We start from the raw sequence: 16,938 nt of genomic DNA on the forward strand, positions 1-16,938 counted from the left end.
TCAGGCTCAGTTGCAGCACTATTCAGCCTGAATTTGCACTTCTTGTGTACACACAGCATCTGGGGTTTAAATTTGGAGCGTTTGTCTTAAAGCAGATCGGATGTACTGCCTGCTTTTTTTCTAACAACCAACGTGTTACACAGGCTGAAAATTGAATATTGGTCAGTTAGTACTATGCCTCGTTGGCATGAGGGTTTAAAGATTGAGTTAAACCTTAACATTTCCAAGTGCTCACATTTATTATGTGTGTTGTCAGCTTAAAGCTGACCACTGTATTTAAACCTAAGCATAGGTTTGGTGTAACATTGTTCTACGCTGTCTGACAGTGTGTATCTGTTTCCCCATGCAGGTGACTAAGATGGTGAAGACGGTGACCACTCGGACAGTGCGTCAGGTGCCCCTCGGCCCCGATGGCTTGCCGCTGCCTGAAGGCACGTCCCCGCTGGGCAGCTACACCGATTCCATTGACCGGCGATACCTGAAGAATGGAAGTGACCGCTTCATAACGCCTCAAGCAACCTCAACCCTGACGCGCTCCTACAACAACTCCTACAACGATTCATACGGAGAGACACCGGAGAGCCAGTACATTCGCCATTATGGTCTTCACGATGGCTACACCGATTTGACGGATAACTACGGCAGTCTTTCTCGTGGTGTCAACTACCGGCCGCCGCGGTACCCATACATGCCTAATAGCTACCGGCCGGAGAATAGCTACACCCTGCCTATCAGAAAGGATGATTATGGCCATGTGGCGCAGCCCCAGGTGCCTATGGGCAGCAGCACTGTGGATCTGAACCGCTCACAACCAGAACGCTTCCAGCCTGAGCCGTATGGTCTGGAGGATGATCGCCGCAGCTTGGGCCCCGAAGAAGAAGAGCCATATGAGCTGGAGCCTGATTACTCCACTGCCAACCGACGCACCCTGCCAGGGGCCAACCGTGGGCGCACCCACCGGGAACCGCTGCGTGATGGCCCCCGAGTCAGGTGAGGGTTGCTTTTACAAAAGAGTCCTTGGCTAATATTTGACATAGTGAGATTGTAATATACAGCCATTTATACTGCTACTACTGCTTATGGGGAATAATTTGGTAAAGGTGTGCAAGTTCATACAGTGTATATATTTTACTTTTTTGCACTAGAATTCTGTTTTGGAGTATTTTATGCTTAAGATACTTTGTGTTAACACAAGTGAACTCTGCAATGAGAGAGAAGAGTATTTGTCTCATTTACACCATAAAAAAAGACTACATCATAGTAAACAGATGTCTCTTGTCTGTGAGCACCTTGTTTGAGAAAGGAAGCAAAGAATAAGTTGGTTTTGATTGCTGTTTTCCTCCAAGTAGATAGTGAACATGTTTTTATGTCAGGGGTAAAGAGGTGGGAATGAGAGACATGATGAGGGAGAGTCGGAGAGGACAGCGGGCTTTTGTCAGCTATCTTTCAAAGCCTTTCCTTTTTTTCAGGATCCTTTGTAGAGAGAGGCCTAAAACTTGGCTCCGCTGGGCAGAAAAAAGCTTGTCAGTCTCTAACAATAAGATCCCAAAATGGACCCTTGTCTCCTAATAGTTTCCAATCAGTTTGTTGCCGCCCAAAGGAGAACCTGAGAAAAATGTCCACTCTCAAGTAAATCGAAGAGAGGGTTTGAAGTCGACTTGGTGTGTCTTAAAGACTTCTTTTCAATCAGCGATCTGTAGCAGATGGATATTTTCAAGTTCCTACACCTTTCCTCCACCAATCTAAGGGCTAAAATGTTTGGGCCTGAAGCCAAGTCTAAAGACAGGCTGTGGAGGTTTAAGTGCAGCAAAGAGCAAGAGAGGAAAGAGTCTGGATGTGTTTGGTTTTAGTTGTATTTAAAGAGGCTCTCCATAACTTCCAGGACATCATTGTTATTAATGACATCCACGTCCAGAAGGTTAGCCGAAGTTGAGAATTTGAAAGATAACATATTAAATTATTGGCACCATTAGAAATGCAATAGGAAGGTGTAACTCAGAATAAAGACGGAGTGGCAACGGCCCCATGCGGCTCATGTCATCGTCAACTCTACACGGATGGTGACAAATATATTTTCTTTTATTGAAAAGTGTTGATCTAAATATAAATCATAAACCTAAATAGCTTAATTACTGCTACATATGATTGTGAGCAGTGTTTAAAACGACACAAAAAGAAGAAAGAGAACAGTTTTGAACATTTTGTTACAGGTCAGGCACGTTAACCCTTACATTAATATCAACAATAGGGGTTTTTAAGTGGAAATATAGGAATTTCCTCTCTCTGGCATTTGTTATGACCATCTTTGACCCTCAGTTAATGGTGTAGAATGATAAAGGTGCACGAGATAGGAAATAATGTCAATTCTTAAAATGTAACCCCTCTGGTGACCGTTAAATTGTAAGTGTAATAAGCATAACAATGTGCAAATGTTACATTTGAGTTACCTGTGTAAATTTAGCTAATACACGGAAAAATAAATGTTACTTTGTATTTGAAGTAAACATCTGTATGTCAGTTGCCATAGAGACATTATGAATCTTGTACACTAGCTGAAAGATCAGTGTTTCTGCCTCAATATCAGCATGTTGAAACTAAAGTTGACCAATGATACATGCTGCATAACAAAGGTATGGCTACCGGAAAATTAGTCTGTTTCAGTACAAAGCAACAGTTACTTATTATTGGCCAAAATCAGTATCACTTGTCACTCTACACATATCATTTAATAAGCAATGAGATTAGCAAGCAGGATAAAGTTAGCCATATAGTGGTAACTGAGCTACTCTATTATTAATAGACTAATCTGAAAATTGCCAGACCAGGCCCAGGAGTTCGGAGGAATTAGCAGAGCTGAAGCAGAAAGTTTCTCCTTCTTATTCTCTATGTGAAGTTCTTGGGAGCCAGTCATTCGTTGAACAGTTTGTTAACTTGAATTTTCTAGCTAGTGTTACTCACTGAGAAAGGCACTTGTTCATAGAGTTCAGGACATGACATAGAAATCCTCATTTACATAGAAATCCTCCATAGGCTGCTGAAGGAAACCAAAAGGGTCGTGGAAGGTCTCATTTCTCAGTAGCAATCCGTCATCCAAAGGCATGAAAAAAGCAGGATAGCACATGTTTTACAGTGATGCAGAAGTCTGCTTTCATCCAGCATCTTAATTAAACTTATGTACAGACCCACTTGTGCATTTCAGAGTACACTGATGCGGATGAGGCTCCGAAGAACAGATGGCTAATCAGAATATCTGTCTTTACACACTTTTGACTTAGCTCTGAGTCTGACAATTACACACATAGTACCTGTCTGTGTCTCACTCACTCACTCACGCACACACACACGCACGCACGCACACGCACACACACACACACACACACACACACACACACACACACTTAATAATAATCCACATCTTCACAAAATGAGTCACTCCCCCATCCGCTTTGTGAGAGGCGCTTTCTTTGACAGGCAATTTGTAGCCTGCCTTACATGTGTCACAACACAGCCCTAACAGCCACATACACCCCTCAGACATGCACACTGACAGCTGCTCATGTGATTGCCCACACAAACTTGCGCACACACACACAAACACAGATTTGTAGCAGCTCTTGGATGACTGCTGTCCAAAGAAAGACGATCTTTCTTTCTTCTTTGCTTAGTTTTTCCTGCACTCGTGTCAAAACAACAGCATCCAAACAGCCTTTTCCCTTCCAGTAACAGTAACAGTGACAGTGAGCTCACTCCCGAGTGCCCAGTCTCTCCTGAGCACTCGAAGCACAATTAATATTCTTCCAAGAAAGCACTGGCTAACCCAGCGTGCTGTAATAAATCTGGGAATTTAAGGACTTTAATAACAGCTTATCATTACGTTGCAAGCCCTCAATTATGCTCAGAAATGAAGATGTTTTGTAATAAAACCTCTTTATGCATTGGAGTCAAGCACTCATTTTGTCACCTCCGTGGATGAGTGTTTGCTCATGGACAGAAATGATGATGTCTTTTTGGGCTTCTCTGGATGTGCCTCATTTGAAAGTCTTGTATTACCATAGCTATCAAGTACACATACATACAAAAATGCAGAGACTTGCATACGGTCATTGAGCCAGAAAGGTGAACCATAACATGACAGGATGTTAACAGATGGATCACATCGTGAATTTCTTTACATGGCAACATCTGCATTTGCTGTTTCTCTTCTTCAACCTTCAGCTTCTCCCTTTGTCATCTGTTAACACAGTCAAACATTTTTTCAGTAATCTTAGTGAACATCAGACATGAGATACCTTATGTCCTGTAAAAGAACTTAACTTTGAATCTCTGCTTTGTATCTGTGAGCCAACCATTGAAAGGAGGGATCATTTTTTTACGGTTTATGTTCATGAAAGAAAACTCCAAGCAGCAGGTGCTAATTGTAGCTTCCGTATAGTGTGTGATGTGTAGAATTAGACAAGCCTGATGGAGCTTTATCTGATATTTTGTTGGTGCATCTAATTGTCTGGGCACTTTATACTTTGCCATATCTTTCTCTATCTATCTATCTATCTATCTATCTATCTATATATATATATATATATATATATATATATATATATATATAAAAACACCCAGCACGCCCCTGCGGGCGGTTTATCCTTCAAGCTCGGGTCCTCTACCAGAGGCCTGGGAGCTTGAGGGTCCTGCGCAGTATCTTAGCTGTTCCCAGGACTGCGCTCTTCTGGACAGAGATCTCCGATGTTGTTCCCGGGATCTGCTGGAGCCACTCGCCTAGCTTGGGAGTCACCGCACCTAGTGCTCCGATTACCACGGGGACCACCGTTACCTTCACCCTCCACATCCTCTCGAGCTCTTCTCTGAGCCCTTGGTATTTCTCCAGCTTCTCGTGTTCCTTCTTCCTGATATTGCTGTCATTCGGAACCGCTACATCGATCACTACGGCCGTCTTCTTCTGTTTGTCTACCACCACTATGTCCGGTTGGTTAGCCACCACCATTTTGTCCGTCTGTATCTGGAAGTCCCACAGGATCTTAGCTCGGTCATTCTCCACCACCCTTGGGGGCATCTCCCATTTTGACCTCGGGACTTCCAGGTTATACTCGGCACAGATGTTCCTGTACACTATGCCGGCCACTTGGTTATGGCGTTCCATGTATGCCTTGCCTGCTAGCATCTTGCACCCTGCTGTTATGTGCTGGATTGTCTCTGGGGCATCTTTACACAGCCTGCACCTGGGGTCTTGCCTGGTGTGATAGACCCCAGCCTCTATGGATCTTGTGCTCAGAGCTTGTTCTTGTGCTGCCATGATTAGTGCCTCTGTGCTGTCTTTCAGTCCAGCTTTGTCCAGCCACTGGTAGGATTTCTGGATATCAGCCACCTCCTCTATCTGCCGGTGGTACATACCGTGCAGGGGCCTGTCCTTCCATGATGGTTCCTCGTCTCCCTCCTCTTTCTTGGGTTTCTGCTGCCTGAGGTATTCACTGAGCACTCGGTCAGTTGGGGCCATCTTCCTAATGTATTCTTGGATGTTCGTTGTCTCATCCTGGACTGTGGTGCTGACACTCACCAGTCCCCGGCCCCCTTCCTTCCGCTTAGCGTACAGCCTCAGGGTGCTGGATTTGGGGTGAAACCCTCCATGCATGGTAAGGAGCTTTCTTGTCTTTATGTCAGTGGCTTCTATCTCCTCCTTTGGCCAGCCTATTACCCCAGCAGGGTACCTGATCACGGGCAGGGCGTACGTGTTGATGGCCCGGATCTTGTTCTTACCATTCAGCTGACTCCTCAGGACTTGCCTGACCCTCTGCAGGTACTTGGTGGTTGCAGCTTTTCTAGCGGCCTCTTCATGGTTCCCATTCGCCTGTGGGATCCCCAAGTACTTGTAACTGTCCTCTATGTCTGCAATGTTGCCTTCTGGTAGTTCAATCCCCTCAGTTCTGACTACCTTCCCTCTCTTTGTTACCATCCGACTACACTTCTCCAGTCCGAACGACATTCCAATGTCATTGCTGTATAGCCTGGTAGTGTGGATCAGTGAATCGATGTCTCGTTCACTCTTGGCATACAGCTTGATGTCATCCATGTACAGGAGGTGGCTGACAACTGCTCCGTTCTGTAGTCGGTATCCGTAGCCAGTCTTGTTAATGATCTCACTGAGGGGGTTCAGGCCTATGCAGAACAGCAGTGGGGACAGAGCATCTCCTTGGTAGATCCCGCACTTGATGGTGACTTGTGCTATGGGCTTGGAGTTGGCCTCTAGTGTTGTACGCCACATCCCCATTGAGTTCCTGATGAAGGCTCTTAGGGTCCCATTGATCTTGTACAATTCTAGGCATTCCAGTATCCAGCTGTGGGGCATTGAGTCATAGGCCTTCTTGTAATCAAAATATATATATATATATATATATATATATATATATATAGCATCTCTTTCTTACTCCTGCTCAGGCTTTGCAGATACATGTTGCTCTTCCTTCCTCTCCCCATCCCCCACACTGTCTGAATGTGAATGCCTAGCACATCCTTAATGTGTGTGTGACACACTGCGTGTGTCCACGAGCACCTTTCAGGTGTGGGTGTCCTCAGGGCCAGGTTGATTAATAGCTGCTCTTGAACCCTGCCAGACTACTGAAGCTTTTTTAAACCAGTCTTTAATGGCTCATCTCTCCTTGGACAGTCAGCGTTGGGGGTCACTCCCCCCACACAGACATGTAAATACATGCAGACACATTTAGTGACCGCTTAATTGCATAGTGTGGGGTGGGACGGTGGATGGAGGGGGTCATTTCTATCCTCTTTTGTCTGTAGTGACACTAGCCAACTCAGGCATTTTCTCCCTTGTCCCATCTTGTCAAGAGGCATTCAAATCCAATCAGAGCAAGAGTAGTTTTTCAGTTTTTCTGTGCTCCTTTTGAAAAAGTTACAGCTGTGTTGCATCACCTCAATAACACTTAAAATAAGGAGAACAGTTGTTGCAGTTTTGAAAGCAAATTGTTTCTTATTCTTGCCTGATGCAGGATTTCACCTGCTCATCAGCGTCTCTAGTGTTTTTACAGGGTGACAGGTTTGGACTGCAGGATGCTATTTTAGCATCCAGAGTGCTAAAACAAGCCAGACCTGCCATGAAATCGGTTCATATTGTTAAGTGCATGAGTGCATTTGTACAGGACACTCGTGCACTGCTGCTCCATGCAAAAGATCTTTGGCCCATAGCAGATGGTGATGCTTCTGGATTTTGTATTTGTGAGGTTGCCCTGGACTATCTTTGCTGATCATTGTTTTCCTGAGCACAAGAAGTGATATCTGCTCCTGCTTTGTAATTGCTGTTTGTATAGCAAATCATTCTGATGACCTGTTGCTAAACAACTAGTTACAAGATATCTGAGATTCCTGTTTAGCATTACTTACTTTATCTTGTTCCAGTGTCTTTGACGTGTGTTGCTGGCCTCAAATTCAAAATGAGCATTTTTTTTTTTTAATACAGTTGGTCAGTTTCCAGTTTTGATTTGTTTTTGTCCACTTTTTTACTACTTTTTTGAAGTTGCTGCATTCTGTATTATTCCCATCTGTGGAAGCAGGGTAGTTATACTTCCACTCTGTCAATGAAACAATGTCACTTTATTAAAAAAAAAATAAACAACTCAAGTAGTTATGTAAAAGAAAATGCTATCAGAAAACCAGAGTAATTAAAAAGTGACTGGATGGAAAGACTCCAGCTCTGTTCCTTTCACTTCCCATTTCCACAATGACTTCTATGCACGATAAAACAATATTAATTCAAAATGAGCAAATTGTCAACAGGGACAGTCACTGAAAACCTCATAAATGCCAGGATGGTATTTGTACATATGAAATCCAAACATCTTCTAAGCCTGTAATCCTTCATAGTCGCCTCTTTTTATGGGCCTGCAGAAGACGAGGCTCATGCATGGCCGTGACTGAAATGTGATGCAAGTAATTGACAAACGATGAAGCAATGGGAGCATAGTGAGGATGTGACAGAGTTCAAACAAATCGATGAATACCAAACTCTGCAGCCACACACACATCTCATATCTACTGTATCTGCTTATCTTTTCTTCTTTGTTCTTTGTGTCATAAAACAAAACAAGCGCGCCCGCGCAGTCGCACACGACACAAATAGGCTGGACATTTACCAGCTCGATTAACATGAGGAGAGTGATCTTCTGTAATCATGCTCAGAGCATCATCATATCTGGCTGCAAAGAACCCTTTCACATCCTATGAATACACCCTACCCTGCACGCACAATGGCGCCAATTTAAATGCAAATCCTGACATTCCCATCACTCAGCCTCAAGATGTCTGCTTCACCACCGGCCCTGCCACGTTGGCCCAGATCTAAATGAGGCATGATCTGCACAACTGTACATCTTATCTGTGTATTGAAGTGCACGTTAAAGAAAGTGCATGAGAAACACGGCACGGCAGATAATGTGTCTGCGTGTGTGTGTGTGTGTGTGGCGGGTATGTGCAGTGTTGTTGATGCTGAGATTGTGAACTTCCCTTCTTTTAGAGCGGGGTAATTTCTGCCTTTCTTTGCCTTGTCAAGTCAAATACTCTATAGCGAAAGAGATCTCTGAATGTTGTTGTATGTGTTTGGATCGTGGCGTACACATGGAAGCAATTAGTAAACCAGCAGCACGTGCACATGCGCTTAAAACTTCCCTCCTTTTCCTTGTAGTGTGTCAAGAAGCTCAGTGTTTTTTTGCCAAACCTCAGAGCAGCAGTTGTTGTCCAAATGATGTGCTGTAATCAGGCTTCTGCGCTCGTGATTGGCCCCTCCTTCCATACTGTGGTTACAGGCTGCTATTGAGATTTGTGGCTCCCCAAAATGTTCCATAAAGATTAGAGAGGAAAAATAAACTTTTAAAAGAATCGTAAACACGGAGAATACACCAAATGCCCTTTGCAGTTCAGGTTTGTTGTGACTTGACATATCCCTTCAAGCTACAGCCGTTCAGCACCACAGCTCTTTCAATTTAGTTAACTTGCAGCATTTAGCCGCAGGGCTGTTCTTGACAGCCTTGTTGTCTTACTCCATCTCTATTAATCCTCTTTCCATCCACCTGAATAGGAGATTTAGAATCTTTTTACAATAGTTAAGCAGGAGTTTTTCTTTTAGTACATCTCGTATCGATTTTTCTGGCAGTAAGACGCACCAAGTTGTACCATAAAAGCCAAAATGTCAGTTATGGAAAAACAACGCAACAAACGAGGGAGGGCACGTGTCCTGCAGCCAACTTTTAACCAGCTTCTATCGATTATACAACGGCCCCTAAGCATCCAAGTCTCTTATCTGGCAAAGAACGGAAAAAACATTGAGATAAACTGAGTGCTCAAAGTTTAGCACAAATTAACAAAATATATTTTATGTGATGACTTTAAAAGCAGTAATAACTAGGGCTGAACGATATATCGCATTTGCGATAATATCGCGACATGATCAAGTGCAATTTTCTAACCGCAAAGGCTGCGATTATACTCTGGACATGTCCAAATTCATGGGCTGCATCCTCCTGAGGCCGCATTTGTAGACCGATTACGTCACAGCGACGCGCCGAAGGCTGTCCAAATTACTACCATATCCCAGAATTCATAGCGCGGCCCAGCCAAACTCCAGTTTCCAACAATGGCGGCCGCTACTAAGTTTTAAAATTACTCATACTAATCTTTCTGGGTCACAAAATAAACTTTTAACATATTTTCAGGCGAGAAAGTAGTTGTGTAAACATCAAATATCTGCTCGGTTTATCAAGATATCCCATATTTGCAAAAGTGCTTCGACGTTTTCAGAGGCGTCTGCTACCCACCAGCTCGACAGCTAGCCGGGAGCTCGAGGGTTACTGATGCGGCCGAGAACGGCACAACTCCCGGCACATCATTTTCAGATCACCGCGGAGTTTCGCTGCTCGGGTTAAACGTAATATATAAGTCACTTAGACAACCTAAAAATGTTATTGTTGGGCTTTTTTCAGTGTTTTGTTTGTTCGTGAGTAAATCGGTTTGGCTGAGATTAAAGTTATTAGATTAGATAAAATAAAACTTTATTAATCCCCCGGGTGGGTTCCTCCTTGGTTTTCACACAGCTGACTAAACGTCAAACAGAAAACTTATTAAACAGAAGTATGAGACAGTCGAGAATTTACACCAGTGTCTGGTTATATTTTAGATAGCAAGAAGCAGACGGCCGAGTTTATTAAACTCCACCGAGACAGCGGTGACGCTAATCAGAACTAGACCGTCCAATTTCACGCCTTTAAACTTTAAAGGCGTGTTTGTGTGTGTGTTTATACAATTGCTATTATGTTTGCACTTTATGTGTAATGTTACTGACTGCAGAGATCAGTAAGATGTGTGTATTTTTTATTTATTAGTTTTATTTATTTAATATTATTTTTTAATTGAATGACTGTCTAGTAGTTCACAGATGTCGAAAAACTGAGTGTGGTAAAGCCACTGATTTTTTTTATGTATATTTCTGCAATCTGCACATTGTACTGACTTTCATTTTAATGTTTACACCAGGGTTCCTTGTCAGCACTTTATGCTCAGATGTTTGTAAGCTAAAAATAAACTAATGTGTATGTTCAAATATACTGTTGTGATTGAAGAAGTTAAATAAAAATGTCAGTCATCAATTCATGCATCACCTCATGTCATCATAACAGAGGTCTGTCTTCCAGGAAAGAACAGTTTAAAATTAATGTAATATAGTATTGGCCATACTATATGATGTATTGCTTGTCTTTGTTTAATAATACAGAAGACAAAGACCTTAAAAAAATAATCGCATATCGCATCGCAATATTGGGGCAAAAAATCGCAATTAGATTATTTTCCATAATCGTTCAGCCCTAGTAATAACAAAATGTCCTTTTTGTTCCACCGTGCTGAACTTAGAAACAGAGAGATGACTGATTTAGGTGTGCAAGCACTTAACGTTGTGCTATTTGCCCTCCAGCTCTCGTTATTTTGTGGAGGGCTTTTGATAGCACACAGATATGGAAAATTGTCTGCTGCTGTAAAGAGTATGCAGGACCATATCAACTTGTCGGCCTTAATATGCTTTAAACACCCTGTTCTATACATATTTTGCCCTAGGAAGGTCTCCAGTACCTTTGCACACTTCATGCACTTGAGATCTGTGAAAACCTGATTAAATTTGTTGCACTCCACAGCTATCATTACAAAAGGTGCTTGTTTCAAACAACCCACACTATGCAAACCATCCAAAATCTGGTTGTAACATAGAGTGGAAATGAAACAAAAAAACTGACGTACACCTTCACAGCTTTCGTCTTAATAAGAGGAGACGTGAACGGGAAAGATGCTTGTGGGGAACTTCCAAAAGACCCGCAGCTTTGTGTTGTCACTTTTCTCCTGTTGCATCCGATACATTTAGTCAGCTCATTATAAGCAATGACTAAGAGCAAATGTCATGTCTGTATTTTTCTTTCACAAGCGATCTCAGATAGCAATTGAAAATCGCTTTTTGAAATGTCAGAGATTTCTCCTGCCAGGTAGTAAACTACTCACTACGGCGGCTGATTCTTTGGAAAACGGCTTGGGCTTAAATTTCAAGGGGAACAGAAAATGTGTTCAAACCGGGGCCAACATCACTACAACCATTTGACATTACTACCTAGACTGCATCGCAACATAGAGAAGGTGAAGAAGTAGAGGATTTTCATTTGAAGTAAGCACTAAACATTCATCAAATTTGTTCATAAAAACAAGAAAGTGACGATGCGTGGGAAGCATAATTAATAAAAAACACATTACAACTAGAGCTCAGTCAGCTTACCACTGACCACCATTTTGTCACACCACTAACCACCATATATCAAGTACCACAAGCGGAGAGCAGCTGTATTATGTAATGAGGGTACGCAGTTTCAAGCTGTGGAGTAGGCGAGGTATGATAATGGCTGTGCGTAAGTGCACTCATGTAATGATATTCCTCTTCCCATATTAAGATTTTTACCTACTAAACATTCTCCTTATAGACAAAGGAGACATGTCAGTGAAACAAGCTTCAAAAATGTTCCTTTGAACTTTTCTGCCAGTGTTAAATTTGGCTTACCTGAGCTGCTGCAGTTGAGCCCAACAAAAAAAGAAAACCTTTCCTATGATTAAAGAAAAACAATAAGTCACCTGAACTCTAGCAACGATGATCTGTCACTGGAATTGAGCGCCTATTTTTTCATCCATGTTCCAGCAGGAATTTGATGAGACTGTCTATGGAGTAAAGAGTTGTAAAGAGCAGGCTCTGAGAGGCTTTGGAAATAGGGGATCATTAAAGGAACCTCCCCCCTCAGCGGACCCCATGAGCTCCCTTCTTTCTCTGCCACTCAGTTCCATTGCAGAAAAATTAGCAAAGCTGAAGACTGTTTAGGTCCTTAGCTGTAATGTCAGTAGCGCTAATAAGGGTAATGCTGGTAGAAGCGTCCCAGAGTGATGGTCATTAACATTTCAGCAACTGTATGCTAGAGTTGGCACTGTGAGCAAAGGGAGCCCTGGAGGTATCATAGGAGCTCATAGTCCTCCCTGAGGGGACAGCCGAGCTCTCGCTGTTCCCTGGGGGAAAAGACATCAAATCCTTTCTCTGCCGTATGTGGTGGCTTCTAGAAAAAAAAAGAAAAGGAAAAACTTCACAAGGCTATCCTTCAAAGGATTTTCTTTGGTATTGCCTTGTCTGTTTCTTTGTGAAGTGCCCGTCTTTTCTTTCACCAGTCTTTTCCTGTCTCTCAGTCACTCCTTCTAAGACTTTATGTTTCTTGAAGTCTGACTTTTTTGTTGCTGCCACCTGGCAGGGAGGAATAATAAGAATGCTGCATACTATATGTATTTTATTGCAAAGAACTACCATCACAGTGCTTCTGGCAAATCTGGTAAAATCTGATCTGAACCACAGATCCTTCTCTTTCTGTCCAGTACCGTGTCCTTGTCCTGCTCTGTCTCTCACTTCCTTTCACCTCATTAGTCAGCAGCTTTCACCTCAGTTAGCTTCTCTCAGAGTGTTTCCCCCCGGCTGCCTAATTCTTCTCTTGGACAAATCTGTCTGAGTCACCCCCCATTTACCTCGTCCATCTTCCTCGTCCTAACTGTCCTCTCTTCTCTCCTCATCCAGAGGGTACCCAGATGACCCCATTGAGGCTGAGCTGATCGATGAGCGCCACCCTTACATCCATGGGATGTATTCAGCACCACTGGCTCAGCCAGAGAGGGGTAGCATGGCCAGTCTGGACCGCATGGGTGGTCGTCGCTCACCTTCCATCGACAGCATCCGCAAGGACCCACGCTGGCGGGACCCAGATCTCCCTGAGGTCATTGCCATGCTAGGCCACCCGATCGACCCAGTCAAGTCCAACGCCGCTGCCTACCTGCAGCACTTGTGCTACGAAAATGACAAGATTAAGAAAGATGTGCGTCAGCTGAAGGGAATTCCAGTTCTGGTGGGTCTTCTGGATCACCCCAAGTCTGAAGTCCATCGTAAGGCTTGTGGTGCCCTGCGCAACATCTCCTATGGCAAGGACAATGACAACAAGGTGGCCATCAAGAACTGTGATGGCATCCCGGCCCTTATCCGCCTTCTGAGGAAGACCAACGACATGGAAGTACGAGAACTCATCACAGGTAAGATACGTATTTCCAACTTAAATTAATAATTTGTAATTTTAGGATTGCACTCATTTCCTGTTGTGGTTGAAGTTAGAGGAGATTGATACTATTCAAGTCTCTTGTGATGGATACGATGACACATCAGGCAGGTGTTTCTCTTGGCTTTAAGAAAGCAGGTATGAAACAGTTAACCTAGCTTTGTAGACAACCAATAATCCTCTAATCTTATTTAGTATTTCATCCAATTTTTTGTATTAAAAGGTCAATTTGAATTTTTTATTTGTTTGATTTATATGAACTATTTCTCCACAGTCAGTGTATTACCTATAATACATCTTGTCAGCATGCCCCAGTATGGAGGAGCAGTAGGAGTACTGGGAGAGATGCTAAGCATTTTAGCCACCTAATGATATGTATTTTTGTAGTTTGCTACATTTAACATTTTTCTGTGTAAAGCTACCAGATTTCTGTGAACAACAACAGTAATTTTGCATTAATGGACAAAGGAGTTACTGGCTTATCACTGCCAGTGGTTAGTTTATTTAGTATTATTGTGTGAGTTGGGTACGGTGGCCCTGAGAGGTCAAACGCAGACAAAACATTACAGAAGTTGAATACAACATGACAGAAAAACGAAAAACCCACAAAAAACAAAATATGTTTGCTTTTCTTTTTTTGACTTCTTCCGTTGTCTTTTATCCAACTTCTGTTGCGTTTTGTGTACTTTTGGATTTTTCTGCATTTTTCTATTTCCTGGTGTTTCCTTAAGTTGCAATGTGTTTGGTGTTTCAGCGTAACTTGGATCCAAACTAACTGTAGACTCACACAGTAAAACAAACTAACAGGTCAAAGCGCACAGTGGCTCTGTGGTTAAAATCGTTCCACAGCAACAGCCCGATTGGTTTGGCCCTGTTTGAAGTTTGCATGTTCTCTATGTGCTTGCGTGGGTTTTCTTTGGGACCTCCAATTTTCCAGACTCCAGACTTCACTTCCTGATTAAAAAAAACGAATTTAAAAAGACGTGGTAGAGCAGCAACCTCTTTGTTAAAGTAAAATAACTGTTTTGTTCTTGGAATCTGCCATAATCCCTTTGTCTCTCTCTGCATGGTACTGCAGGGCTGTGAGTCATGCTTTATTAAGAAGCAGATCTTTAACTGCTGACACACGTTACTATTTAGCATTATTCATATCTATAAATCATCTCAACATTTGCAATAAGTTTGTTTCTAACATACTTGCCTAATTAGCACTGAATTGCATAAGTCCCTGTATGGCAGTGAAGATCTAGACAAGGCGTTTAAAGCTGTAATTAGTCCTAGTTAGATCCCAAGAAGACGTGTTTTGAGTGCACTGATAGGTGTGGGGGTTTTCTCACCACTTATTAAACGTAACATATGTTAATGAGTAAAGGATCACCAATGGTCACGGATATCAAATTTCAGATTTGATTACTTTAACCTCACAACGTAGTACTGCGGAGACAGATGGAAAGTGGAGGGATGATCTATAGGACAGCAAAAAGCATATAAACATCGATTTCAGAAAACGCTATTAGATGCATCGGGTAATGAAATACTGTATGTTTTTAATTCCTTTAAGAGGAGCTATTGATTCAGATGCTAGGATAGGATTTCTTCTCCTTGACCCGGTAAATGTCATTGATGTGGGGAAAACACTCTGTGTATGTGCGTTCAGCTAATCCCTAACACAATTGGCTTGACCTGACACACTTTCGGCTGGTATTGACACGTTTGGCATCTGAGAGTGGGCTTTTGTTTTCGGTGTGAAAAATGAGAAGCACTTTCAAGTGAGAAACTTGACCTTTGCGAAATGCAGTATACACGTTAGCCCAAAACAATTAAAGGAGTTGCTATTTAGGTGGCAAATTAAGGGAGGAAAATTGCTGACAAATCTGATTTGGGCAGATGTAGATAGTTAGCTAGGTGTTGTGTTGTCGATATGTTTGAGACTGTGGCCCTTTAAGGGGGAATGTTGGCTATATTTTGGCTATTGACAGCTTTAGTCTGGCCTTTAAAAACCACACACATGCATTTGTGTGTGTGTGTGTGTGTTGTCTGCCGTGACAGAGATGTTGCAGTGAGCGATGGCTGTGCTGCAGCAGAAATGATTGCCTTTACAGTACCTTGTTGCTCTCCTTCGTAGCTAAAAATAACCCTGCACCACAAGACAAGGAGGGCAGTACGGAGGAAGTTATTCCCCTCCCTCCTAGCCGTAATTATCCAACCCTCCCTCCCTCACTCGATCTAATTTTTTTCTCTCTTTCATTCATTATCTATACTCTCATTCATTTTCCCTCTGTCACGGTTTCCTCCCTATCCCTGCCTCAGTCTCCAGCTTTACGTTTCCATTGCCACTGCTCCGTCCCCAGTGAAAACGGGCCCGTCACAATGCAAGCTCAGCTCACAGGCTCAGCTCACAGGCTCAGCCGGTGCGGCTGGAATTGGCTGTGTTTTTCCTCAATTAAATATAATTGGGGGGATTTAAATACAGGCCCTTTTCTTAGTCCATGTGTTTAAGAGTTTGCTGTTGGAGTTTATGCCGTCCCTCAGAAACCACAGTGAGCTCTGTTTTCTACAGGGGAAATGGGTGACGTGGAAAGAACCGAGCAGTTTCTTTTTCCAACACACAAGTTGGGCAGACAGTGGAGTCGTTCATATTTTTGGAGCTTTGTATCGTTCAGAGTAATTCTATTTTCCCTCCTGGTAGGCTCAAGGCTGTTTGTGCCCTCCAGCAATTCCCACTCTGGAAATGTAGATTATTAAGCGGATTTCTCTCCTGTTTTCCCTGCAGGAGACGTCTGGTTTTTGTGGGCTGACATTCAAGCAGGTGCCTGCTGCAGACCTTTTGTTGTTTGAATGAAAGATGCATATGGTTGGCAGGGATTTAAGCTAGAGGAGAGATAATGTCTAGACACACGTGTTTGTCTCTGCCCGGCTTTTGTGCTCTTGTCAGTAAAATTACAGTGTTGTCTGACAAGAGTTCGAAGCATGGGAAACATTTCTAAAACTGTAACTGTAACTTCAGCTTACACAGAACGCCTTGATCAGTTTGCTTTGACCAACCAGCAGCCAGTTTAACCAGATTCAATTAAAATGATCTTCATTGTCCAGACTCCTCCTGGTTATGTTTTGTTTTTTTAAATCCTTCTTGTGGTCGTCACTTACTGTAGTTGCCTTGCCTGCTGTTGATTGCTGAACAGATTGATAGAATGATTTTGTCTCAGACTCTCTTTTCGCTGAAAACAGCCACCTTCCTCCTGCTACTGCTAACAGGGAG

The 16,938-nt window shown here is 42.8% G+C and overlaps 1 protein-coding gene across 10 annotated transcripts in view; it reads left to right on the forward strand.

The window, feature by feature from the left end:
* The window catches only part of arvcfb (ARVCF delta catenin family member b), a 261,056-nt gene that overhangs the window by 178,754 nt on the left and 65,364 nt on the right, over nt 1-16,938 (forward strand). For all 10 annotated transcript variants that reach the window (XM_085424757.1, XM_085424758.1, XM_085424752.1 and 7 more), the window contains 2 exons: nt 350-990; nt 13,151-13,656. In XM_085424757.1, the coding sequence (XP_085280883.1) occupies nt 350-990; nt 13,151-13,656 (1,147 nt within the window). The remainder of the gene's footprint in view (nt 1-349; nt 991-13,150; nt 13,657-16,938) is intronic.

Source organism: Rhamphochromis longiceps, linkage group LG12 (assembly GCF_057381845.1).
Source record: "Rhamphochromis longiceps isolate RC_006_pf linkage group LG12, R_longiceps_female_GT1.1, whole genome shotgun sequence".
NCBI lineage: Eukaryota > Metazoa > Chordata > Actinopteri > Cichliformes > Cichlidae > Rhamphochromis > Rhamphochromis longiceps.